This window comes from Notothenia rossii (genome assembly GCF_949606895.1).
Source record: "Notothenia rossii genome assembly, chromosome: 1".
Taxonomy (NCBI): domain Eukaryota; kingdom Metazoa; phylum Chordata; class Actinopteri; order Perciformes; family Nototheniidae; genus Notothenia; species Notothenia rossii.
The window spans coordinates 24,829,128-24,855,845 of NC_136912.1; the positions used below are offsets into that span (position 1 = coordinate 24,829,128).

The window sequence follows — 26,718 nt, forward strand, 5'->3', positions numbered from 1 at the left end:
GCGCTATTGTAAATCATAATTTCCTCATCATAATACAGGAAATAATGTAATGTAAAATATGTAAGCGTTTTATTATGTTTTTTTCCTTTCAATCAGCATGAAATTAGCTGGAGAATTACTTTACAGAAGAAGAGGCAGATTAAAAAATATCCATGTTAAAATGTACCTTGTAACGAATCTATGTTTTTTTTATTACTTAAACTGCTGCCTCTCCTTGACAGGTATCCCTTGAAAAGAGATGACTGATCTCAAGGACTTACCTTTTAATTAAGGATTAGTAAAAAGAAAAAAAGAAACGTCAAACGTCAAAGTTCAAAAACAGTTTTTTTCATGTATTTATTTAACCGTATAGAGTTCTCAAAAAAGGGAAGTTTACGAAGTATTCCTTGAAGTAGACCGAAACCACCTCTTTCCACTTTCACGCTGAATTCAAGTTGTCCAATCAGGGGCTACCAACTCCTCCAACGCCGATTGGTCACGCACCTTAGCGTCACAGTCGTTCTTACGTGTATTCACGAAACCCTCAACGCCTGTTTTGTCCAGTTGTTTCGACGGTAATACTTTACGTACCGGTGGAAAACTACGCTCAGAAATGAACGCAATGACATAAACGAGTCCCAGGAACTACTCAAGTCAAACACAAAACCTGCCACATTGAAAAATTCAAGATGGTTTTAGAATCCATTTCAAGGATAATAAAAGTCCAGCTTCCAGCCTACCTCAAGAGGCTTCCACTTCCGGAGACGATCGGCGGATTTGCCAGGTTAACAGGTAATTTTACTGCAGCAGTGTTCAACTTCTGACTGTCAAGTGAAGATGACTTCTGAACGTATGGGAGACACTTTCTAGCACAGAGCTCTTTGCTATAGCTATCATGCAAAGTGGAAAGTCAGTCATAGTCGTGTTGTAGTTGTGTGTCCTACAAAACATGTTTTATATCCTGACGTGCGGATTGTCTTCCAAATACACCCTTTATCATAGTTAGAGTTTATTTAGCAACAACTTAGTAATTACTTTAAGCTTTAAGCAATACACTCTTACGTTTGATTGTGTTTGATTACTGTTAACTTACAATGCTGACCCTATGTGTCTGAATTTAATAGGTTGCAACCTGTCCACTTCTGTGTAAGTGATATCCTGTAGTGTTAATCCAAACAATTGTAAATTAAATGCTATGTTGCCTCTAGCACAATATATAACCATGTCGTCTCAGCAATTGATGCAAAGGCTGGAGAGTTAGTCCTAGACCAGAAGTTAATGACAGTCTCAAAACACAGGCTACCTCAATATCATTGTTTCACAACCTCTTCATGTCTTTGACCCTATTCATGTTTTCATATTAGTGAAAGCAGAGCTGCAACAATGTACTCAATCATGGATTATTTCAAGCAAACCTTGGTCACCTTGGTCTTGGCATGACTTTTAAAAACACATATTTAATACAATATATAATAAAAATTCATCCTTAAGTGGTTAACAGAAATACAAGCATGGACAACTTTATGATATTCTGTTTTAACAGCAATGGGAAAGTACCAGCAGGATTGGTTTTGGGATTATTTTGAATACATTAAACAAATGTCATGGGATTGGTCTCTATGGAGCAAGATAATCAGTTTTTAAATTTAGGACAAAATAGAGAACAGTTATCCATACTCAGTATCAGCAAATTCTCTTAGATGAGTATCACGATCAGAAATCGGTGATGACTTGTTTTGGAAGTTTAGTCTCAGAAAAACTCATCATGAGTGTGTTTTCTGTTGCAAGTGACATCTTCCCGTTCTGTTAAATCAAGGACACCAAAGCTGATTCACGAACGTCTTTGCAACTCTTTTACAAAGACTCAATACACTTTAAACATCTTATTGTTAAGTTTTAAATCAAGGAGAGCACAAAAGTGGTTCGGAAAGCCTGAGTGAAAACCCGCCTTAAAGCAGATCCACAACTTCAACATGACCTTTCAGCCAACACAGATCCCTGGAAAGTATCAGATTTGTCCTAAAAATAGCCCCAAAAAGTGAAAAAGCTGAGCTCGCTTGCATGACTGAAACTCTTTCATGACCGAATTGACATGCTACATTCATTTGAGTAATGTGTCTCTTAGAACGCCGTAAAAGTAAAAACCTGCATGAAACAGGACGTTATATTTTATAATAGCACTTCATACTAATTGATAAGGCTTGATATAATTGGTTATTAGGTCAAGATGTTGCCTGAAGTTAAACCTATTCCTGAGGTTGTATTTTCAGTCATAAATGAGCAATCAAGCTAATCGGTGCAGATTAGAAGATGAAAGATTTATCCAGTGCTCCTACATGTGATTATAATTCTTTAAAGAGATTGCAGATTACCATTGACCCATTAGGCATCTAAATCCTTTTACTGGAAAATAATTTTAATAGCCATAAGATTATTATAAAAAAAGTTCCTGGAGCTGAGCTAAAACTCATAGCTAATAATATATAAATTGTGGTTAATCTTCACCATGGTCTGTCCTCTCCATATATGGTGGACTTTATGATGGGGATTCACAAAGCACTTTTCTGGCTCAGTGTGGAATTCCCCCCGATAGCTATGTATCACTCACACTAATAGAGTGGAAATACAGATAAGAGGTGAGCTTGTCCTCCAATGTCCTCCAACCCTAGCCTAGAGTGACCACACTGGGATGAGGAACCTGGACTCACCTCAGAATCAGAAAATAGATGTAATTGCAGTTAACACATTTCACATATATGCCGTAACTTTAATCTCTCCAATTGTTGTTGTTTGGAATTGTTTCACTTTTATTAATCTTACTGTATAGAAAAGGGGGGGGGGGGGGGGGGAGTGAGAAACAACATGCAACATAGGTCCCAATGTCAGTATCGAACCTGGGAAGATGCAGTTATATTTTCCTTGCATGTGCTGTAACCACAAGTCTACAAAAGCACTCCATCGCTAGGTTGTTAAATATCTTATTAATATCATAGTACTTGATGTCAGATATTATTGGTGATTGCTTTTTTTTTATGACTATTGACTATGTCTTGTGTTTCAACATTTCATAACTTCAGATAATACATTTGTATAAAATATATGCTTTTAATGTGTGTGTAGTGTCTGAATGGCTCCGGTTGCTGCCTCTCCTGGGTATCCTGGCTCTGCTGGGCTATCTGACCATTCGCCCCTTCCTGCCGAAGAAGAAGAAGCAGAGGGACAGCCTGATCAACCTGAAGATCCAGAAAGAGAATCCCAAAGTGGTCAACGAGATAGACATCGAGGACCTGAACAGTGCAAATGTGTGTTACTGTCGCTGCTGGCGCTCCAAAACTGTGAGTTGAATCTCTTTTCATATGTATTTGTAGTGAGCAATAACAGTGACAGTTATTTGTATTTTTCTCACAGAATTATTAAAGCATTTTACTTGCTTTCATTAGCTAAGTCATACTATCTCCAATCAATAATTATATTTGTGACTATGCAGGATAAGGAAGAGTGTGTCTGTATTTTGCTGATCAACTAACGCTAAGTTGTTTCCTTTTCTAGTTTCCTGTTTGTGACAAGTCACACTTAAAGCACAACGAGCTAACTGGGGACAACGTGGGACCGCTCATACTCAAAAAGAAGATACTATAATTGATCACTGATGGAATGTTCTTCTCACCTCCTCTGTCTTTAGTTTTTATTTCTTAACATGAGTCATTTTTGTTCCTTTTCTCACCCTGTTGTCATGTTTATGTTGCTCTGAAATGTGGATGACAAGTCTTTGTTTGAAGTGATACACCTAGAAATACAAAACGGAACAGAAAACTGTATTTGAGGATCTTTACATCACATAGTGCAGTAAAGAAGCTTTTTTTCCTACTTCTTTTATAGGCGCATTTTCATAGTTTACTTTTTTTTGGTTAACAGCAGCCTTTTTATATGTCTGTAACTTTAATTTTAGCCAGGTCTCAACTCTTTTGGAATCAATTACAAAACATTGGGACCACTTTGAGAGGAACACTTGAAACATAATTGCAGTGACTTAATTTGTATAAATGAAATACTTAAATACTAGGGCAACCTCTGATGAACACTTTGTTCTGTATGTCTTCATTTTGGATGTTATTTTGGTATTCTTTAACAAACCGTCTCTTTGTCTGTGTGCCAATATACTCTTCACTCTTTCACAATGTGATATATTCTCTTATAAGTTATTGTGTGTATGGGAAGCTATTTGTTATTCTTCCAATTCATTTTGAAGCATTTACATTTTGTATTCAGCTCTGTTGCCTACAAACATTTCAAACCACTGCATTGTTGATAAATATCCAGTTACACAGGTCTAACCTCCCTACACTGTCCAGGTTTCAGAAAGATAGTTGCTCTGTACTGTTTTTCAAGCCTCTGCATTTTATAATGGCTGTACAGCTGACCTCCTACTGGAATATTCCTACTTGATTGATCAGCAATATTTTATACATAAATTGCTTGTATCATCAATGTCCATGATGATTTCTATTAATAACTGTGTTCATGAACCTTTGTAAGATTATGGCTTGATTTGATTCATTCTGTGCTTAATGTGTAAAAAAGGAATAGTCGACAGAACTGCAGCTTCGTTGCCTTCTCTATACTACGACAGTGGATGATTTATGGACCCTTGAGCTGAAATAGATTTTCAATTAAACATAATTGAGCATATCAACTGATCACATCAGTTTCTATTTCTCTGCTGCTCACTTTTTCAATAGGACTGGCATGCAAACCATAACTTCGGGGTCATATTTATAAAGAAGTGCATTATTTTTGCCACTTTTGTCAATAACACACACAAAGAAAACATGCACTAATGCCATCAAATGTCCTCATGCACATGTATTTTGTGAAATAAAAGCAATAGAAAACAAGACTAGGACTTCAGTCTGTATTGGCTCTATGAGGCTGATGCAGTGTGCCACATGCTAACATGCTTTGGTGTTACATGCTGATGTTTAGCACGTATCATTTTTGACCATGTTAGTTGGCATGCTTATATTTGCCGATAAGCACTAAACATAAAGTTCAGAAAAGGCTGTTGGGAATGTCATTCATCAGTATATACCATTTTATCAAACCCGGACAAGGTTGTTTAGTTATTTCAGCCTGGACCAAGGTGGTGAACCAACCGAACGACCAACACTTCCATCCCTAGAGCCACGCTGCAAGTATGGATAAAAAGCAAACAGATAAGAAGCCGAAACCTCAAGGGACAGTGACTTAAAATAGGACATGATTGTTGATTGGTTAGGGAAATTGTAAAAATATTTTGCATTGTCATAATTTAAGCTATCATTCTATCACTATCACACAATACATTCAAAATACAAGAGAAGAACAATTATTGATGTGTTTTATCATTTATTACTTAAAGAATATTTGGTAAAAAACTAATACTCAATTCTTATACTTTGTCATAAATAGTTTATAATAATACATCACGAGGCAATGTCAATACATTCAAATCAAAACATTAAGTTACACTGCAAGCTTCTGTAATAAAAACAAATGTAAAAAATATGAAAAATCGACTTTTCCTTACAATCAAAGGTATGGTTTACATGAACGTTTTGAGTCTGGAAATGGTTGAGTATCTGTGAAAATGGAAACCAACATAGCGAAATGTAGCAGAGGATGTGTGCTTTAGCAGCATTTTAAAAAAATTTAAAATTACTAACAAAGCACTTATATACTAATAAAGGGCTGGCTTTCTAAATGCCAGTTGAGTAGCACTTGAAATGTTTGGCTCTATGAAACCTGATGTACTTATATGATTCTGTTTTCTTCAAGGTTGTATCTTCCTGGTCGAATGCACTTATTGTAAGTCGCTTTGGATAAAAGCGTCAGCTAAATGCAATGTAATGTAATGTAATTTTGTTTAAACCGTAGGAAAGTTTTGTGAATTATTTAGATTTTTCTCCTGAGTATGTCAACTACACAAAATCCGTCTCATCACCAATACACGGCTAATACAAATTCTTTCAAACATACGCAAAAATAAAACAAACACATAGCTTTAAGAATGTTGTACTGTGAGCACAACACCTACAGACTGTGGTAATTTAAAACAATACAACATTACTACCATCAGTGCATTGAATTATGTAGCGCTCAAAAGAAAATGGCTTCTAATTAAATACCGCATTTCCACCTGTTCAAGTCCAAACACAGTGACAAGTTAACTGATATGTCATTACAGTCATACAAATGGAAAAAAGTGGATTTATTGAACATGATAGGCAGAAAATAATATCCGCTTTTACAAAAAATGTAAACCATTGCCTCACACTAATATATATCTGATTAAAAGTTAATTGGGGACCAGAAACAGAACCACCTCTTACAGAGTCTCATACAGCATGACTGTGCACACGCTTGGATGTGGGTCATTTGTTTTGAGCCCGAGGCCTGGAAACCACCAGAGGCTATAAATACAGAGTGATTCATGTGTTCCTGCAGCACGGCAAACATCAGGAGCTGACCGGCAGATGGAGAGACAAAAGAGAGCCACTCGGTGGCTAAAGGAAAGCTCAAATATCCGAGGTGTGAAAGCAGCACCAAGGAAGTCTCCTTAAATGTCCCTGCTTACTGGATGAACACAGGTGATGTCAGAGTGTGCTTTCATAGGTGACAGGAGATTCATTTTCATCTTCACCTCCTGCTGCAAGGAATTTTCAAGATGGAGAGTAGACAGAGGGAGAAAAAAGTCATGAGAAAAGCTTGGGTAAAAGACTTATCACATGCTACACAGACTCTGTTGTAAACAAAGAAAAGTGTACAACCATGTGTTCAACACACACTGCACTGTGAACAATGCCAGTGTTGTGTGGATGTAAAATACATGGATGAATGACAGGGTAAATAGAACCTATGCAAATCATTGTCTGACTGAACGCATCTATCATGAAGGTAAAAAATATATTCACTATTCAAACAAAAAAGTGCAGCAAGGTCCAAGAGCAGTGTTAAGCGGAGTGGACTTGATGAATGTAGGACTTTACCTACCTAAGAAAAAGGCTGATACATTGGGTTTGACTCGCTCACCACAGGCAGAGTTCTTTGGTTTCTGCAGCAGGCGAGGTCCAGTGAGCCCTATGATCAGAGCTCCTACAGGGGCAGTGAGCAGGATGCCCAGCACAGCCACAGTCAGCACATCCATGCCGTACTTCTGCAGTAGCTTGTCGTCCTTCGACCGGGCCATGTCCAAAGCTGTGGAGCCTATGGCCGCCTGAAGAGAGCAAAACAAAAATAGTGATTTCTTCCATTCTCAATTACAACATAAAACACATTTAATTGTCCATACAGACAGAACTTTTTTTTTGCAGATATGAACTACAGAAATTATTTGCTGTAAAAATTCTAAACTGTGCAGAAATTAAAACTCCCAGAAAAGCAGAGATGGCAAAAGTACACACATCCTTTACTCAAGTAGAAGTACAGATACCGGTACTCGTTTTTAGAAATACTCTGGTAAAAGTAGAAGTACTGACTAAACTTCTTTACTCAAGTAAAAGTAAAGAAGTATGGGCTTTCGAAATGTACTTAAGTAAAAAGTACCCATAACTACCAACTGTTTTAAAACTGACCTCACTTTTTATTAATAGAACAATAGTGTAATTGTTAGCGAATGAAAGTTTCGATGCTGAACAACGATAAAATGAAAACGTTTCATTTGTCCCTCTTGTTTAGAGAAGACCAGGAAATGATGGATACACGGATCGTGTTAAAATCAATAGGCACGCAATGACTCTAAATAATAATGATCACGCCACCAAACACAGATTAAAACTAAAGTAACAAACCTGTTTTGAAAATGTAAGAAGTAGAAAATACAGGTGTTTGTGTTAGAAATGTAAGAAAGTAAAAGTAAAAAGTCATCAGAAAAACAAGTAGTGGAGTAAAGTACTGATACCAGAAAAATGTACTTAAGTACAGTAACAAGGTATTTGTACTCAACTACTTCCCACCTCTGCAGAAAAGATAAGTGAACTGCTGGCAAATGTTTAAATCGCTGACGTACCTGCACTGTGGCTTTGGGCATCCATGCGAGGGAAATGAACAGTTTTTCCTTCATGTTGAAGCCCGCACACAGCACACAGACAAAGGTGAACAGTATTCGAACTAGCAGGGCAATGAGCAGAGAGGCTATACCCAGACCTAAAAAGCAGAAAAACAAGATTCATACAGATGTGTTGCACAATATGACTTCTATTCGTTAACAATTGTATATCAGCAGCACTTCCTCTTAACAGGTTTGGGTCAAGAGTGGCAGATTAGCAGTGACACAGAAATACACACAGGCTGGCTGCTTACAGTATGTGCTGCTTTTACACGGCCCTACTAGAAATATGTTTAAACTGTGTGTTATGTAGGGTGCATGTGCTCATACATCTATCATATTTACTCTTACACCTCAGAGTACATTAATAGTACACAAGGAAATTAAACTGAGAGCATGGAGGAAATTTGTAAATGGCCTAACAATACTGAAATACTTTTTAATGACAGAGATTTTTCTGATTTCATGAATCATAACACACAGAGCCTGGCTGTCATAAAGTTGACAGTAGAAACATTTAAAGTAAAGGGTCAATATGAATATGAGACAGTACGTAAATTCTGGTATATTTTTGACCAGAAGCTGAGCAATGCTAGCCATCTGAAAGAGAGAGTGCAGTCTAAGCTGGAAAAATAGAGGTTTAATTAATTACCCACCTGCTCATATCTTTTTAAAGCGCCACACAATTATTTTGAATGGGAGGTCAAGGGGATTATTTGTTACAAACATGTTTCTAAAGACGATGATGCTCTGTAGTCATGTCATATTTGTATTCATAACAAATCATTTTACAAGTAAATTACTTGTAGTTGTGTATAATATACATATATTATGTAGGTTTTTTTAGCCATTTGTCGTGGCTTGGATAAGATTACTTTTTTAGAAGAATTCTCAGTTATGTTTTCCAAAGGTAATAGTATTACCTCAAAACAGAGAGGGACATCTAAATGTTCTAGGGGCCTTGTTTTTGCTTATGGAAATATATTTACATCCATACAGCTGCATTTGAATCCCTGAAAGTGATAACAGCCACCTCACAGTCTTATGTTGTGTGTGTATGGGTGTGGTCGTCTCACCAACTGTGTATAGCTCCAACTCAGTGATACGAATTTCTGCTCCTATCAGTCCAAAGAGAAGAGGCTGGAACACGTCCCATGCCCAGTCCACCACTTCCTCCACACGTGCCTTAAAACAACACACAAGAGACAAATTGAGTTATGTTATCTTTTACATGCTTCAGTGTAGACAACTACTAACAGCTCAGTAGGTTGGTAAACAATGTGCTCCAATAATTCCTTATGATATACACTTTTCTGTCGAGTTAATCGTGTCGAATTCAACCCAATAGATGGAAAATTGCAAATATCGAGCTAACAAATATGCTGTTTGTAAAACAGATGTGGCATGGATATGTTGTTACCTTTTCTGACCCCCAGCCGAGGCCAGCCAGGAAGGCCAACACCAGTGTGCAGAGGCCTCCAGAGCCCGGAAACCCTGCCACACCGCTGCCAAACACGGCAAAGACGGAGAGACCCAGCACCAGGAAGGATCGCTTCATTACTACGTGTTTCTGTGTGAGAAAGACGCTCAATTATTAAATGTAGAATATCTTAACATAATGAACAAATGTCAAAACACAAAATGCTCCATATAACACTTATAAAGTCTGTTTGCGGTAGTTAAGACATTTTACATAATGGTGGTTGACACTTTTTTTTACTTACTTTACTTAAATTTAGGTGCATTCAAAGTGTCCTCATAAACATTCCTCAGCGTTAATCATTTCAAACCAGAAGTGGAACTAGATTTTTTTCAAGGCTTTGTTGGCTGTACCCAAGTTGTTTCACACAGGCTGTGGTGTCAAGTGGCGTAAGGGTTACTTAGCAATAGTAAAACCAGCTAATATCAGAGTAATGCCTCAAGAGCAAGTGTACCTGGTCCACACTGGGAAAGTACTGGATGAGGAAGCCAAGAAGAATCCCAGCAACCATCCCACCGCCCACTTCTAGCACTCCTCGCAGGATGTTGAACCAAGTGGAGCCTAAAAGGATCAGCAAGAGAAATATGAAATAATAGTAGAAACTGAACTCTGACAGTTTAACGCTCTTTAGTTATGTCCTACATTGTGGTAAACTGCAGATATGAAACCCAAAATGTCACTTGGCGCAAAATATCAAAAGAGTAAACTGCACACTCACACCCTCTGCTGAGCCCCTGACAAACTACAGATAGAATCTTTTTATTTTAGATGCTTCTCAGTGCTGACTTACACTCAAGCACACTGAACCCAATGCCCCTCCCCTGGAGATAAGGTGGTTTAGCACTTTCTATAAGAGAACATTGAAGTCAGAATTATTTATCTTCACTCCTCCACACACAAACTCATAAAACAGGTTACCTGTTGCGAAGGCCACGCTCAGACATGTGGTGAACCCTGTGATTGCGAGAATGTCATCAAAACTGCCGGCAGCCATCAGCAGGGTGGGGATGCCCTGTTCCATGCCGTAACCGTCCTTCTGCAGCAGCAGCATGGAGGGAACCACAACTGCTGGAGACACAGCGCCCAGGACAAAGCTGCAAGGTGGAAATCAGAAGATGGATCACTTGAAAGAAATAAAGGAGAACTTTTGAAAGCATCAGCCTATTAACACACTTTGTAGATATATCAAAAGGGAGGCATTCCTGCAGCATGATATGTAGCTTATACTGTAGCTGTGAACTGATATTGGCCAAAATGTAACACATGACTTAGATTATTTGACAATGATGACACACTAGCCTCCCAAATACCCATAGGCCATCTGAGTAAAAAGCCTGATAATGCATTTCACCTACTTACGAATGTTGACTTAACAAAAAGATGAAAGGCACTTATTTTCCAGAAAAGATTGGCAAAGAAAATACATAATCCATGAAATAATCTTGATTTCACTTGTCAATATGTTTGCCTTTTGCCCAAACCCATTATACATCAGTCAAAAAGTCAGAGGATACAAGGTTAGAAATGTAATGTGATCTAGAGACTCTCAGGGAGCAGCGTGTTTAACTTGTTTTCTGCTTCATGGGAACATGTTCCTTGTTGGGAACACTAACTTATCTGATGCTCAGTGAGCTGAACAGTCAGCTCAGTAGGTAATGAAAATATGGTTTGAATTACAATTAGTTATCTTATTTCTGTTCAAATTTTTTTTTTGAAAAAGAGGACACCAACTAAATCAGTCTGCATTTAGGTTGATGTCAGATTAAATAAAAGCGTTTAATAAAAATGTAATATTTTTTTTGTTCATTTGTAATAGTACTTCATTTTTAATAGTACTTCATGTGGACCATTCTCAGATGTCACTCTCTCTTTGTACTGTCTTTATCCTCACTGTTACGTGTGTGCCCTAGACATACTGTAATGCTTGTAATTATGTAGAACACTAAGCTGGAGATTGAAGAGAGTGTCGGTGTTGTATTTACCCGAGGATGAAGCCCCAAACCCAGGGCAGGCCCATGAGGAAATGGGAGATCAGCGCTGTGGTGCAAGCCTCTATAATGCAGGGCCCAGCTGCCAGACGTAAACACACCGCTTTCAGTTTCCTCAGAGCCTGTCAACAGACACATAAATCATTCAGTTTGCAATAGTAATTAGCAACCTTTAAGTAGAGATGATGAGAGGATTAAAATGTGTAATGATGTTTAAAAGTGCAGAATGATTTGTTGATTAATTGACTGATACATCTGAAAATTGACAGAAATGAGCTCTTTGGCAAAAGCAGAGTTACCACTAAAATACTTTTGTGGTTGTGAGATAGCAGTACTGTTTTTCGCCTACACAACTTGCTGTCTTAAAAATAGATGTCGTTTTTTTTCACTATATATCTGTTCAACAACAGTGTCACATATTATAAGATATTTCACCAGGGGGAATATGCAATAATACAGGTGGCTTTTCCAGGTCTCCCCTTTACCGTGTCTTAAGCTCACACTGGGAGGGACAGTGAATGAGAGCACATACGGTCACACATAGCCTATCCACAAGTCTTTACTATTAATAGCACACAACTTTGGTCCATGCTGCAAATGTAACACATAGCACATACAGGTCACCTCTGCTAAGTTTCCCCTCAAGGTCTTGTGCTCTTTGCACAGTTAAAACATAGCGTTTGTGCGCCAATTTGCGTCTGATCTGGCACTTTTGTTAGGAAGTGGAAAATCAGGGACAAGGTCATGAACAGGACAAGGCTAAGATTTGCATGCTTTTCCCATATCAGTGGAAATTGAATATTTTTGGATTGTGCAAAGAGATGGGACCAGTAGTTTATTATCATATGTCTTTAATCATTTCTGTGTGCAGATACTAAGATTCAATACTGAAGTGTGTGGCGTACCATGGGATCCAGACCCAGACCAGCTCTGGCCAGAATGACAGCCAGAGCGATGTTCCTCAGTGATGCAGACCACCTGTAGTCAATGTACACCCCGTCTGTTATAACTGGGATGTTTCTCAGCAAAAAACCCATCAGCAGCATACCTGCAACACAGCAGAGAGCGTGAGAGACGAAAGATGATCATTCAGGAGTTACACAGATACAGAACAGGAATAATAACCACCTGTTGCTTTTTGAACTTACAGCACTCAATATTGGACACCTGAGGCTCTCTGTAATACTGCGATGTGCCTTATATCTCTAATAAAAATGCTACACATTATTTAGAAATGTAAAGATGATGCTGCATTTAAGAACATTATGATTACATCTATATAAATGGGGTTTAAAATATAATCAGAGAAAGACCAGCAAATATGTAAAATAGTTAAAGAGTGGTGAGAGACGACTTTGAACTCATCACAATATTCTAATATTGTTAACAAAAACAGATGCTAAACAGGTATAAAACAAAACTCTCTTCATGAAAGACACAGGAAATCAAGTTTAGATTATACTTCAATCTAGCTTGTAATGTTATTGCAAATAAGGAGTGGCTCCAGGTTCCTTGATTTTTATCTTGATTGGGGCGCAGCAGATGGTATGGTCAGGTAAAAAGTTCTTGCATTTTTTTTAAACGAACAGGACCCTTATCATGTAAGCTACCAATTCAACGAATATAAGCAAAACACAATAACAGCCAAATACTAAAGTGGCTAATGTAAACCTGACCTTTTACGGAACAAGTGAGTAACATGGTTGTAGAGTTAATCAGGAACTCCCTTTTGACCTTATGTGTTTTTTTTATTTGTTTCTCTTTTTGAATCAATGACAAAGGTGGAATGACTCAGTCAGTAGATTACTTTGTCACCAGATGTTGCAATACGTAGTAAATGAAGCTGCAGTAAAGGCACATAATCCGTCTGGCACATAAGGCATAAACACTAAATTACCAAGGAGAGGTGGGAATGGCGGAAGTTTGGGCAGACGGATGAGAGCCACCACTTTGCCACCAATGACTGCGCAGATGAAGAGGATTGTGATTCCGAACAGGTTTCCCCCTGGAAGACACTCATCCTCGGTGATAGACCACACCACTCCAAAGAGCACACCTGCAAGAAGGACTGCAGGAGAAACAGGAGACAGACGTCAGATTATTATGGGGTCATGTCATGTGTCCCTGTCTGTGTCCATGTGTTTTTTATAATGTGAACTTAAAATAAAGTGAGTGTGTGTTAATATACATTTTTTCATCTACCACATTGCTGACATTTAATAGTTCCAAATTTAAAAGAAAGTCTGCAATTATTCAGTCCTATTTAAAAGTACAAAGTGACATACAATTCATTTTCAGGTCACTGAGACAAGTAGAAACCATGCTTACCTTTAGTAACGAGAGAGGCCAGGAGTCCTCTTGGGGGACATGGGCAAAATCTAGCGAGCAAGGGGCAGCAGACCACGGGCGGGTCAGTGTTTGTTGCAGCATCCACTGCAGGGTTTCGTGGGATAAAAAAGGTGGTCTCCTCCGTGACATTTGGACTAGAACAACGTCGTACTACCACTTGGATCTGGTTGACATTTAGGTGCTGTAAAAGAAAGGTCAGAATACTTTTGCCTGGTGGACATTGTGTTCCTTAGTTGCCTTAACTCCCACATAATATAAAGGCTGTCCATGTAAAAAGAAGCTTTAAAAACATAATTTCAGTTAAAGAGTTTCCTTGTGACACATTGACAAACATTTTATTATATTTTTGATGAAAGGTTTGAAAATGTGTTGCGTATGTACCCAAAGCCTCTTTACTTTCTGAACACGTATTCGGTTAATATCTTTTCCTTATTGCTATTGTTGATACAGTGGTACGTCATGCCAGTAGATACTAGATTATCGTTTCTGCGCAAATAATAGAGAGATATGAAAATGTTGATAACTGCACCTCCCTGAACACCCTCCTAGTTATATTGCCCAGGTGAGCTCAAAGATTTGCCTTTGCCATTGGCTGAATTTAGGTTAATTATAATATTCAAATTACAGCAACAAATGATGAACAAATTATCTCTTACAGAATAATGCATTTTACAAGGTTAGAGGGCAGTGTTTTTAAACATAGAAGAAGTTAAACAACAACCTCGATTGACTACTGTAAGTGACAAAAAAGCAAAGCCAAATGGCAGCAACCACATAATTTATATGTAGCTTTAAATTATTTGGTGTGTTAATAAAACAAATAGCTGTTTAATTTACAAATAAAAAAACAATACATAATCTTAGTTTATAAAACACCCTTTTCAGCTTTGTCAAGGCTGTAAAAACAGATAACATTGTCAGAGATTGTAATGATTAAATTACTATACCTCCACATTGTTTGTTGCAGGCAAAGGAATTAAGTCCAGTAGTGGGCCGGTTGTTGGCAGGGATACTGGCGTCGGTGTTGGACTACGGGCTGGACTACGGGCTGGACTACGGGCTGGACTTGGTGCTGGACTCGGGGCCCGGGTGGGTTCTGGAGTGGCAGGTTTGGGCTGAGTGTCCTCCATGGCAATAGGCTATAGTATTTCTGGTCCACTCACTTCTTACTCACAGTACATCAACTGTAGGGGTTGGGTTGCCCATTGATGGGCAGTTCCTTCACTTCTGCCTCTGTATGTCAAGCTCTGACTGCAGGCTCCTATTCATACAACACAGCTTTATCAGTAGAGAAACGAATTATTGTTTACTTAATAAACAATAGTGAACAGTGGAGTTAGTACAGGTGTAAGATTGGTTTAACGATTATGATAAATGTAATATCACACATGACACGCTTTTTGTGTCAAACATACAGGCTTAACAGAGAATATGTAAATGTTTTATTAATTTAATATTGTACTGTAAGAGGTCTCTACGGGGAAAGAAAACTAACGAGGCTTTAAGCCTCATGATCCATGTCTAAATGAGGATCTATGAGGCTAATGTGTAGCTGTATGCTGGCTACCGTGTACTGTGTTAACTTTGTATAACGCACTGGTAGTGATGACTTGTAACTCATTACAATGGACATACTAAACACGGTGCTTCAGGTTTAATAGCTTGAGTCCACGCTATGTTATGCACAAAGGTTCACAGGTAATGTAATTTAGACTAACGCTACTACAATGTTTTGACAGTTGCTGATGGCAACAGACGTTAGTTAATCCACTGCGATCAGACCACACTAATCGATGCTTACAGCTCGACCATATGGCACATCTAGCTAGCGGATGCTAGAGCAACTAGATTAGAGTTAACTAGCATTGTGAACAACATACCTTTCAGACTGGCATTGGTAGACATTTAGCTAGCAAGCAAAGCAAGTGTTTAAAGGTGTGTTTGTCCTGCTGAAGCGGTACCATAGTTGAAGCTAATAGAAAGGTAAATCCACGCCTCACCATACATAATGCTAATAGACCCATTATCGGACATGTATGTTAACTCAGAAGCAGCTAACTAAGCGTACAATATATGGTACAATAGTAATACACGAGCACCCGTTTAGTTATTATATAATGGATCTGTCGGGCATCGATCAGCTCGCCATGCCCATCGTTGCTTTGCTAGCGCTATATGTTCTGTGTTTAGAACGTTGCTTTCGCCCACCAGCGCTCTGCTCTGGGTCACCGATTACTCCTATTATTTTATAGATTAGTACAAGAGGTAAATTAGCACTGTCATTTCACTTACAGCCGTTTTACAGAGCAACGTAAGGTACGATATAGCTTGGAAATGTTCACTATACAGTAATGGCTTCAGGCTGAATTAGCCTAGTTAACGTTAGTAAGGGGTAAACTCTCCATAACGCGGCCGCCATGGACTTGTTAACCCGGTTGAAGCAACCTTACAAATGCTTTCTTCTCAGGTACAAATCGGTTCAATCATCAATTTCGGAGAGCGAAGTCTTGTCCGATATTGGATGCTTTGCCAGTAGCAGGTTGTGTGCTTCCGACCAACAAGCTGTCAGTGACCTCTCCACACCATATCAATATGCACGGTAGCTAACTGGGACCCCGTGACCCCTCAAACGGGATTAAAAAAAGAAATTAAACTCTATTAAAGAAACAAAAGCTCACCTTATATCATAAACATGACCGCGTGTGAACTTTCCGTGTGCAGGGTTTCTGGCAGTTATGAGGCACATAGAGCAGCTGGGCATTGGGAATGAGGCGGATTAGTGATGGCAAAGCATGTATGTCTCCGCGAACAGGAGTGCATGGGGGAAGTAGGGTCAAACAGAAAAGCCACTCAATAGTATTGGTGAAGACTTTTAATAGATGTTTGAACATATTTCATTATTATTCAAATTAAACTTTTAACGATTGGTTTGTCAAATACTTCACAATTAATGCATTTATAATAAGATAATCATTTTAGCTGTGATAAAACCAATTTATTACAATGTCAATCAACATCACTCACTATGTTGGCATTGCACACATTTGCCGCATATAACATTTGATTTGGGAAATAGGGCATGTCACAGAAAAAGTAAACAATAAGCAAAATCATATAAATGATTTAACTCAGATTTAGTGCGTTTTATTTGGGCTTCAAATAAGAATATTAAGTCTCCACTACAACGTGCTTGCAACAGTTTGCTTAGAGTCTCCATCCTCCATCGATGATTTGCTCCGTTCCAGTCACATAGGTAGACTGAAAAAGTGGAGATACATCATATAATTTGAACATGATTTCACTGCTAACCAATAAACAAAAATATGTATTTGCATGTATAAATATAATAAGTAATATTAAAAGTGGTGGCAATGAATCCAAGTATTCCCTCCTTCTCAAGTAGGCCTACTTAAAAAAAAAAACGGAAACCAAAAACAAGTCTCCAACGTTTTTTGATTTAAAAAAAAAAAGATCCCACCAAAAGGATATTTGAGTCTCTTTTTTTTTAATGTTAAGTCCACCTTAGTTTAAATCCTCTCAAATGTCTAGAATACAAACAAAGTAATTGGACCTCCGTGTAGCTACGGCTCTGCAAACTTTGCCTGAATGTTGATGTATAATTGTGCAAGTTCTCCCACTTAAAAAGATGAGAGAGGCCTTTAATTTTCATCCTAGGTACAATTCAACTATGAGAGACAGAATGGGGGGAAAGAATCCAGGAAATCACATTGTAGGATTTTTAATGAATTCATTGGTAAATCCCTCTGTAAAATAAGTATTTGGTCACCTACAAACAAACAAGATTTCTGGCTCCCACAGACCTGTAACTTCTTCTTTAAGAGCCTCCTCTGTCCTCCACTTGTTAACTGTATTAATGGCACCTGTTTGAACTCGTTATCAGTATAAAAGACACCTGTCCACAACCTCAAACAGTCACACTCCAAACTCCACTATGGCCAAGACCAAAGAGCTGTCAAATGACACCAGAAACAAAATTGTAGACCTGCACCAGGCTGGGAAGACTGAATCTGCAATAGGTAAGCAGCTTGGTGTGAAGAAATCAACTGTGGGAGCAATTATTAGAAACTGGAAGACATACAAGACCACTGATAATCTCCCTCGATCTGGGGCTTCACGCAAGATCTCACCCCGTGGGGTCAAAATGATCACAAGAACGGTGAGGAAAAATCCAAGAACCACACGGGGGGACCTAGTCAATGACCTGCAGAGAGCTGGGACCACAGTAACAAAGGCTACCATCAGTAACACACTACGCTGCCAGGGACTCAAATCCTGCAGTGCCAGACGTGTCCCCCTGCTTAAGCCAGTACATGTCCAGGCCCATCTGAAGTTTGCTAGAGAGCCTTTAGATGATCCAGAAGAGGATTGGGAGAATGTCATATGGTCAGATGAAACCAAAATAGAACTTTTTGGTAAAAACTCAACTAGACATGTTTGGAGGAGAAAGAATGCTGAGTTGCATCCAAAGAACACCATACCTACTGTGAAACATGGGGGTGGAAACATCATGCTTTGGGGCTGTTTTTCTGCAAAGGGACCAGGACGACTGATCCGTGTAAAGGAAAGAATGAATGGGGCCATGTATCGTGAGATTTTGAGTGACAACCTCCTTCCATCAGCAAGGGCATTGAAGATGAAACGTGGCTGGGTCTTTCAGCATGACAATGATCCCAAACACACCGCCCGGACAACGAAAGAGTGGCTTCGTAAGAAGCATTTCAAGGTCCTGGAGTGGCCTAGCCATTCTCCAGATCTCAACCCCATAGAAAATCTTTGGAGGGAGTTGAAAGTCTGTGTTGCCCAGCGACAGCCCCAAAACATCACTGCTCTAGAGGAGATCTGCATGGAGGAATGGGCCAAAATACCAGCAACAGTGTGTGAAAACCTTGTGAAGACTTACAGAAAACGTTTGACCTCTGTCATTGCCAACAAAGGGTATATAACAAAGTATTGAGATTAACTTTTGTTATTGACCAAATACTTATTTTTCACCATAATTTGCAAATAAATTCTTTAAAAATCAGACAATTTGATTTTCTGGATTTTTTTTTCTCTCATAGTTGAGGTATACCTAGGATGAAAATTACAGGCCTCTCATCTTTTTAAGTGGGAGAACTTGCACAATTGGTGGCTGACAAAATACTTTTTTGCCCCACTGTACGTATTGTATGCAAGCACTCACTCACCTCATCTGAGGCCAGGTATACACACAGGTGAGCCACCTCTTCAGCTGTGCACATTCTGCCAGTTTTCTGTCTTGCCATGAAATCCTTATAAGCCTGCAGAGTTACACAGAGAGAGAGAGAGAGAGAGAGAGAGGACTTAAAGTTGTATCATTTGCTCCAATACCCAGGATTGTTTCTTGTCAAAAACAATAGATACCTGTTCTGGGTCAGGTTGGGCCTCGATCCTACCCCTCAAAGATGGAGTATCAACAGTTCCTGGAAAGAAAAAAAAGAAAAAAGTCATGATTGGGTTCAATTTAGGTCTACTACACAAATGAGTTTGCACAGCATTTATTGAGACTGGCTTTGAAGGGACAAACTCAAGGTGTATATATATTTGAAATTCAGAATGTCCTCAAACATGATAAGAAAAAAAAAATTAATTTGTTTTCAAGTATATCTATGGTTAAATGTTATCTAGTGACCTCAAGCAATACTAGAGTAATCAAAGGACACATGGTTTTATTGTGAAGGGTGTTTTAAACTTACCAGGACAAACACAGTTACAGCGAATGCCTTGCTCAATAAAATCAGCCGCTATAGATTTGGTGAACCCAATCACTGCAGCCTTGGAGGTACTATAGGCACACCGGTTCACAACACCTGAGTGAAGGAAACACACGTCACTCAGACGCAGAGCAGCAATCTGAGCTAAGAGGATTACAATAAACTTGGTCATACTTCAATTACTTAATGTCCCTTTAGTCGGGCAGGACATATCTACAATCATCTACGGAAGGTTTTTCTTTTTACCTTTAATGCTCGATGCAACAGATGCCATGTTAATAATGTTTCCTGACTTCTTTGCCAACATCTAGAATGACAAAATACATTTGATAGTTGTCATGTACACATGAAAAAATGTGTTAAATTAAGACGTTATGCAGCGTTCCTTAAGAGATTTGTGCTTTGATCCAAGCTAAAATTCTGCTTTGATGCAGTTTGGTTAGTTTGAGACTTAATCTGGATTAGTGATAGGACAGTCACCACCCATCATGTCACAGGCTCAGAGTAATACAGCTAATCCACGCGGACAAAGGGTGAGAACAATATGAAAGCATATGTCACTCAATTTACAACAGCATCTATTTCCTTGTCCTAACAACAGGATGAACAGCGATTAGTATTTAGCAAAGTAAACAGGTCACCTTAGGTAGGAAGGCCTTGCTCATGAGGAACATGCTCCGGATGTTCACGTTCATTGTGAAGTCCCAGTCGGCCTCTTCGCAGTCCAAGACGGAGCCATGGTGCACAAACCTGTTTGCAGTAGATGACATGTTAACTCTGATAACAAAGGATGGTATTACATGTAACTATACATATGGCTCTTACTATGAGGTAAAAAATCTCAAATGTCAATCAGAAAAAAAACATAAGATTGAAAAAATAAGTATAATATTTCGCCACCTGAACAGTTTCTTCCCCCCCGCTACCGGCCTCATAAACAAGGCCCGGCCCCCCACTGACACTTTACCTGAGCCACATCATGGACTCTATGCATTACATTAATGCACACAATGTACAACATTATTTTTGTATTACAGCTGATTTTATTCCATATTTTATTTTTCTATTTCATTCCATTGCAATGTAAATACTGTTATATTTTACTATATATTTTTAATTATCTTTTATATTTTTCTAGTTCTCTACCTGTGTTTTTAATTATTGTTTTTATGCACCACGACAACAAATCAAATACGTGTAAACCTACCTGGTAATAAACCTGTTTCTGATTCTAATTCTGATTCTGATAATAAATACAAAAGTAAACTGCAAATAAATGCTTGTTAAAATGGTGCGTTCTCCACCTCAACATTTTACCTGGACTTGTGTCGATTTAGAGACCTTTGTTAAGGAGATTGACTAAAGGTCAAGATAAGGTTAAACCTGAGGTATAGGGATTTGGGAAATGTTGTTAATCATGGGACGGATACACGTGCTGAATGTCAAGACAGCAACACAAGTGGAACAGTTAGGCACAGTTTATGTATGTCAAGGAATATGGCTGTCAAGATTCTGCATATTTGTTATGTAAAATATTCTGACAGGGGTATGTAGTGCATCTTGTAGGGACTATTTACAGCAGTGTAATTAGTCTGCTAACGAATATTTATGGCATCACGATTTCACAATGTTTGATCAACTCAAAATAAGCTACGCTGCCCATATTAAAAGGTAATGTATGAACATTTAACCCAGTGATGCTTACTTGTAATGAGATTTTTCAGACAATACAAATTGAATATCATCAGACTTAATGCCCAAAAGAAAGTTCATGAGTATTACTCTGGTAATTCAGAACAACACACAGGAAAAAAACATACCCAGCGACATTGAACAGCACATCCACATGATCATGTTCCTTGGCCAGGGCTTCGACTTGGTCCTTCTTAGTTACATCCACAACCTTGGTCTTAATCCCTGTTGGTGAAGGGGAAAAGAGTGCATTTGTTGTGGAGAACAGGGCAATTATTTTAATGCTTGCTTTGATTCGACTCACATGAAAAAACGAATTGTCTTTATGATGTCTCTAGTCATTCACATTTTATTGGAGGAGATGCTAGTTTAAAATCAGGCCGCCAGTCTACTAAAATAAACAAGTGAACAAAATAGACAAAAGCATCCTCTTTTTCTGAGGCTTCACAATCTGCACAAAATCACACATTTACAACCGATTGCTATTCTGAAGAGCTTATTTTTTAATGCTGGCCAGTTAACAGAAATATGAAGGCTCCCTCACACAATGTATTTAGAGGTGATGTGTATTATTATCATGCGAGTCAACAGCTCTAGAGAAAGCAGTTAGGGGTGCTTTGGTTGAGAGCGATCTGCAAGGAGGTGTTCAGAGGGGAAAGAGTGTTAATGACCTCCTATTGATTCAATCCTGGTCCAGCTGATGCAATTTTCAGCAATAACTACTGATATTGTGCAGACAGCATGGTTTGGTAGTGATCCCTCTACTGTTCTGTTCACTGACTATGTGAGATGTGGAGACCAGTGAGCAGTAATTTACTCACACAGTATAACTTATCTTAAAGCAAATGCAGCATAGTAAAGTCTTTGCTTGCACACATTATTCTTGTATCACTTTTAGTGATGCAGTCATAGTAATAGTAATACTTATATGTGGTGATTTTCTAAGCATTTCATAGTAGTAAACTGAGTATCTACGTCAAAACAAGACATCTGATGCAGCACCCCTGGCTCAGGTTAGCTGTAATAGGGAAGTCTCACTGATGTTAGACAAACTAAATTTTCAATAAATAGAGAAAATAACAGCCTTATTAATACAAAAAAAACGATCGCAGACCTTTAAGATTTTAAAAACAGGACTTGAAATGTTGATTGCATTGAAACTATGGGCATGTATCAAATGCATCTTCTTAAAGGCTCAAAGGTAGAGATGTGAATGTTGTGACAGAATTTGAGCAAGAAGGAAAAACATGCCTCAGTCATCCTGGCTTTATTGCACTGGCTGCCCAGCAGATGGCGGCCTAAGACCAAGGGAAATTAGTCTTACCTGGAATGCTGTCCAGCTCTTTCAGCTTCTCTCCATTGATGTCTGTCGCTGTGACTTGAGCTCCCTCCTTTGCAAATGCCTACACAGATGAAAAAAACGAGTCAGAGCCGAGCAGATTCACAATGTGGGGATATGTTATGCTATAAAACCTCCAGCTCAGTAGGACTTTGTAGAAGGAAAACAAATAATTTGGTATGATCCTGCAACTTTAACAAATATGTTGTATGGCTATTGCCGTTTGGTTCAATACGCTTAGATAATGAAAAACCTTAAGACTGGGACCAGTGAGGCAGGTATGATTTTCTATTTCTTATTAAAGCTGAATTTTCACCTGAATGCACACACTTACTTCCTCTAGAGGCAATACTTCAGGTCACAGTGCTGACACCAAGATCTCATTATCACATATGATAGCATTTCTAACCTTAACCCTTAAACATAATTTGAATCCATTCAATTTTCGGTCACTTGATAGCTGATGGAGTTACTGCACTGTTAACCACAGAGCAGACCCCATCAGTAAAACACACCTCTACAAGTGTAAATGAAAAAAGCTGACTAGCCCCTCAAATATATTATACTGTGTGATTTGAACCTGATGATATTAGACATAAATAGTCCTATCCTTTTTTTATATTCTTGGCCACTGAACAAGACACAAATTGCTGTTTTTCAAGGCACATCTGTAAAGACAACACTTTAAGCTGATTGCTGTGATGATGACCCAATCTGGATAAGGACATGTGTGTTCAATTTTAGTGTCATGCTATCTCTTGAGCAATAATATCACCACACCAATCGTCCATAAGGGTTACCCTAACCTGTGTCTCAGGAGCCACTATTTGAGCACTCTTATTTGAAGTATACAATTGTTGACTGATAGCATATTTCAACCATTGCCCACAGAAGGCCTATAATATTCATGCAAGCTGAAAAAGGTAGTTTTTATAAATATATTGATTGAATGAATATATAATTTTGTTTTATTGTACTACTGCAATCTACCCGCTACCACACTTCATTCTACAATATGACACTAATTTGATTTTTATAAATATTACTTGCTCACCTATTTCCCCTGAATGTGTACTTCTGTCAATTGTAATATATATATTTCTTTTTTGTTTTATTTTAAATACTATGTGCATGCCTTTTTACTTGTGTGTGTTATTTTTCGTCTCCATCTACAGTATACTTTGCTGTAACAATATAAATGTCCCCTCTGTAGGACGAATAAAGGAATTCTGATTGATAACATTATTACTATAACAGCTTTTATATTTCTTTATGGAACTCAGCTTGTTCTCCTGTAAAAACAAACAAACAGGAAAAGTAGAACTTAAACAGGCAAATAACCACATGCAGTGTGTATTTCTGTAACACAGTCATTTGGAAGATAACATCTTTATGATCACTGTTATTAGTGCAGTGCTTCACTTATGTACCTTCCAAATGGCTTCCAAATGGCTTTTATAGAAGATATATAACATTTGGATGTCAGTACCATTAAAATATTCAATTTGCATTACACGAACACTGGTTCGAATATGTAATTATGCAAAATACACAATGCTTTGACACCACATGATAGGCACTAAAACATTTTCCTGTGTGATATGGTTGGGCACGTATAAGTTAGAAGTTCTCATTAAAGCTCATTACTATTGCTGCAGCACGTCCAATCCCCTGCGCAGCAGCCGACAACACAATTACTTTCCCGTCGAGGCGTCCCATAGTGCACCTTTCACTGCTGCTGTGATCTAAACACACAAACAGAAAACAGAGTATTGTACAAAAACAACGGGTTCATTTTGATATCAAATGATCTCTTCTCATTATATATATTTTTTCTTTTTTGCAATCAATAATTATTAACAAATATGTTCACAGAAGATTAGTTTACCAGGCAGTATATAACCTAAAACAGCAATTGTGTGTGGTGTAGTATCAGATTGATATTAACAGGCCTTATTAGGAAATGCATAATTGTATGTTATATCCTTGTTAGAATATCTATAATATTAAGCCATGTTAAACCTTACAGAATACAGAGCTAACCTTTTGCAAATAGGCACTTGTAAAATAAGTGCTCTCTTATTCTATTGTTTGAATTGTTGCAACTTTTGTCTCTCAACGGTCACTTTGTTACAATGGAAACAACAATTCACACGTATTAATGAGAGTAGGTAAGTATTACCTAAAGAGAAAACTACATTAAGATTCTAAAATAAAGTTACAAAAGTTGTTCATTTTCATGAGGGCCATCTCCACCCAACAGTGGCAACTGTGTGGATAGCATTTGGAGAGCAGTTTCCTGACACAGTTTGCTCTCGTCAGCCCTCACCAGTGGTCTTAGGAAAGAGACAGCTGGCTGTTACATCAAGTTAGTGAGAGATTCTCCCCTGTCTTTACCTTTTTTCCCTTTAACAGGCAAAAGACTGGGGCTTACAACATCAGTGCAAAGTAAAGTAAAAATAACTTCTCAGAGGCACTTGCTGTTTATCTCAACACATTATTCTCAATGTGTATGCCTGGCATTGAGATTACAACCTTAAACACAGTAGTGGTTTGACATGCTTTGTCATTTTATTTAGTTCCTCTGCAGAGTTCTTTTGAATACAAATGCACACTGTATTATTTGTATTATACGGTTTCATTCAAGTGCAGACACATACTGTGTGCTCATGTGCAGCCAGCTAAGGCAATGCACCTGTCAGCCTTTTCCCGCTTTGTCAACAATGTGGCTTTTAAAGGTTGAATCAGTAAGTAGACCGGAACCTTAACTTTTTTTGCTTTAAAATCATGTGTTGGCCTATGAATAATGTACAAATGTACACAGGCCAGTTTGAATAATATGTATTTTTTTTAAGGTTGATGTGGTCTAAGGCTTTAATGCTAGATACATAAATGGCAACTTAAATGTATTATAGCCTGAGGGTATACTATAAGTACAAAAGCCTATCAAAATATTATCAGAAATGTCAACATTACTTTTTAGGATTTTTAAACACGGATGTAGTTGTACATCTCCAGGTCGTTTAAAAAAAAAATAGAACAGGACATTTCACATTGCAGGCATCATCCAATTTTTTGTTGAAAACAACATCATTTTAGAAAGAAATGGCACCAATTAAAGTGTGCCGAATAAGCAGTTGAATTATTAACAGTTGATGTTTGAATGGTACGGGGGTGTACAGAAAATTATGTTCAAGGAGCGTCTTTATATGGAGCAGCCTCCAACTTCTGGAAGCCATTGCTGTTACCATAAAGTTAAGAATAAGGGCGCACTATGGTAGTGCTGTGTGACAAATGTTTGCTGGCTTGGTATTATTTTGAATATGCACAGCTATGTTCCGGTGAAAAGTGGTGCAAAGACATGTGTCTTGTTTTACTGTTGCACAGAATATAAATCGACTAGGCAACTAAGGCAAGTATATTACCTCATCCCTAACACCTAGAACTGTAAGTGCACGGTGAACTATTCCGAATACTTTTGTGTCTGCCTCTCCAAACACACACGTATTTACTGCTGCATGGAAAAAGGCAAGTTGTAGCTTAACACATTGTGAAGAGTTCCACTGTCGAATTTGTACATTTAATGTTCATAGGTTGCACATGATGATTCAAGTTCAACAACACTAGAAAACGGATCAAACTCACCCAGTGTTCAGGTCCGACATACTGAATAACAAAGTTCAAAAGTAGCACCACGTGAAACCTCCTGCCTGTAATGCTATTGGTTCTAAACCCGGAAGTGTTTTGTCGTTTGAGAAGATGAAAATTAAAGCAAGAGAGTGCAGTGCCTTATTTGCCTAGTTAGCAGACGCATGTTTAGTCAAATACATTTATATTCTTTAACATACATTTATTTACATTTATTTTACTGTGTGTGACCATTTAGGAAAACATGTTAATATGTGTAAGAAGCTATTTGTAGAGGCTCCTGTTTGATGCATGCGTAGGCTACGCTACTATTACACATACCTAGGGTGTAAAAAGCTATTAAAAACAAGCAGGGGTTGACCTCTTGCAAGTGTGAATTGTCATGATAATGAGATCAACTTAAAAAA

General features: G+C 38.2%; 3 protein-coding genes across 13 annotated transcripts; 1 reads left to right on the forward strand and 2 right to left on the reverse strand.

Moving 5' to 3' along the window:
• Window positions 1-525: 525 nt before the first annotated feature.
• On the forward strand, window positions 526-4,874 carry cisd2 (CDGSH iron sulfur domain 2). The gene is made up of 3 exons (XM_079685019.1): window positions 526-771; window positions 3,100-3,314; window positions 3,529-4,874. Exons 1-3 carry the CDS (start codon window positions 669-671, stop codon window positions 3,616-3,618), a joined length of 408 nt encoding a protein of 135 aa, XP_079541145.1. The 5' UTR covers window positions 526-668; the 3' UTR covers window positions 3,619-4,874.
• LOC307041407 (sodium/hydrogen exchanger 9B2) lies at window positions 814-16,699 on the reverse strand. Of its 10 annotated transcripts, XR_013808748.1 has the most exons (15): window positions 16,558-16,699; window positions 14,827-15,140; window positions 13,859-14,060; window positions 13,428-13,598; window positions 12,436-12,578; window positions 11,525-11,652; window positions 10,461-10,636; window positions 9,997-10,103; window positions 9,483-9,632; window positions 9,139-9,247; window positions 8,024-8,160; window positions 7,009-7,231; window positions 5,546-6,664; window positions 5,069-5,165; window positions 821-3,173 (listed from the first exon to the last, which is right to left on the reverse strand). XR_013808748.1 is itself a non-coding variant. In XM_079684798.1 (13 exons), the coding sequence occupies exons 2-13, from the start codon at window positions 15,007-15,009 to the stop codon at window positions 6,612-6,614; spliced, it is 1,740 nt and encodes a 579-aa protein (XP_079540924.1). In that variant the 5' UTR covers window positions 15,010-15,140; window positions 16,558-16,699; the 3' UTR covers window positions 5,345-6,611. The 10 variants fall into 10 exon arrangements, 7 of the variants coding, with proteins under 7 accessions (XP_079540924.1, XP_079540923.1, XP_079540922.1 ...); XR_013808747.1 differs by lacking the exon at window positions 5,546-6,664 and having other exon boundaries at window positions 814-3,173; window positions 7,048-7,231; XR_013808749.1 differs by lacking the exon at window positions 5,546-6,664 and having other exon boundaries at window positions 3,079-3,212; window positions 7,048-7,231.
• A 37-nt stretch (window positions 16,700-16,736) lies between these two features.
• On the reverse strand, window positions 16,737-26,381 carry bdh2 (3-hydroxybutyrate dehydrogenase, type 2). 2 transcript variants are annotated; one of them, XM_079684978.1, is made up of 11 exons: window positions 26,309-26,335; window positions 26,089-26,177; window positions 24,311-24,408; window positions 22,649-22,727; window positions 21,453-21,549; window positions 20,274-20,382; window positions 19,879-19,939; window positions 19,615-19,728; window positions 19,283-19,341; window positions 19,087-19,179; window positions 16,737-17,137 (listed from the first exon to the last, which is right to left on the reverse strand). In XM_079684978.1, the coding sequence occupies exons 3-11, from the start codon at window positions 24,380-24,382 to the stop codon at window positions 17,084-17,086; spliced, it is 738 nt and encodes a 245-aa protein (XP_079541104.1). In that variant the 5' UTR covers window positions 24,383-24,408; window positions 26,089-26,177; window positions 26,309-26,335; the 3' UTR covers window positions 16,737-17,083. The 2 variants fall into 2 exon arrangements, with proteins under 2 accessions (XP_079541104.1, XP_079541103.1); XM_079684977.1 differs by lacking the exon at window positions 26,089-26,177 and having other exon boundaries at window positions 26,309-26,381.
• Window positions 26,382-26,718: the final 337 nt, after the last annotated feature.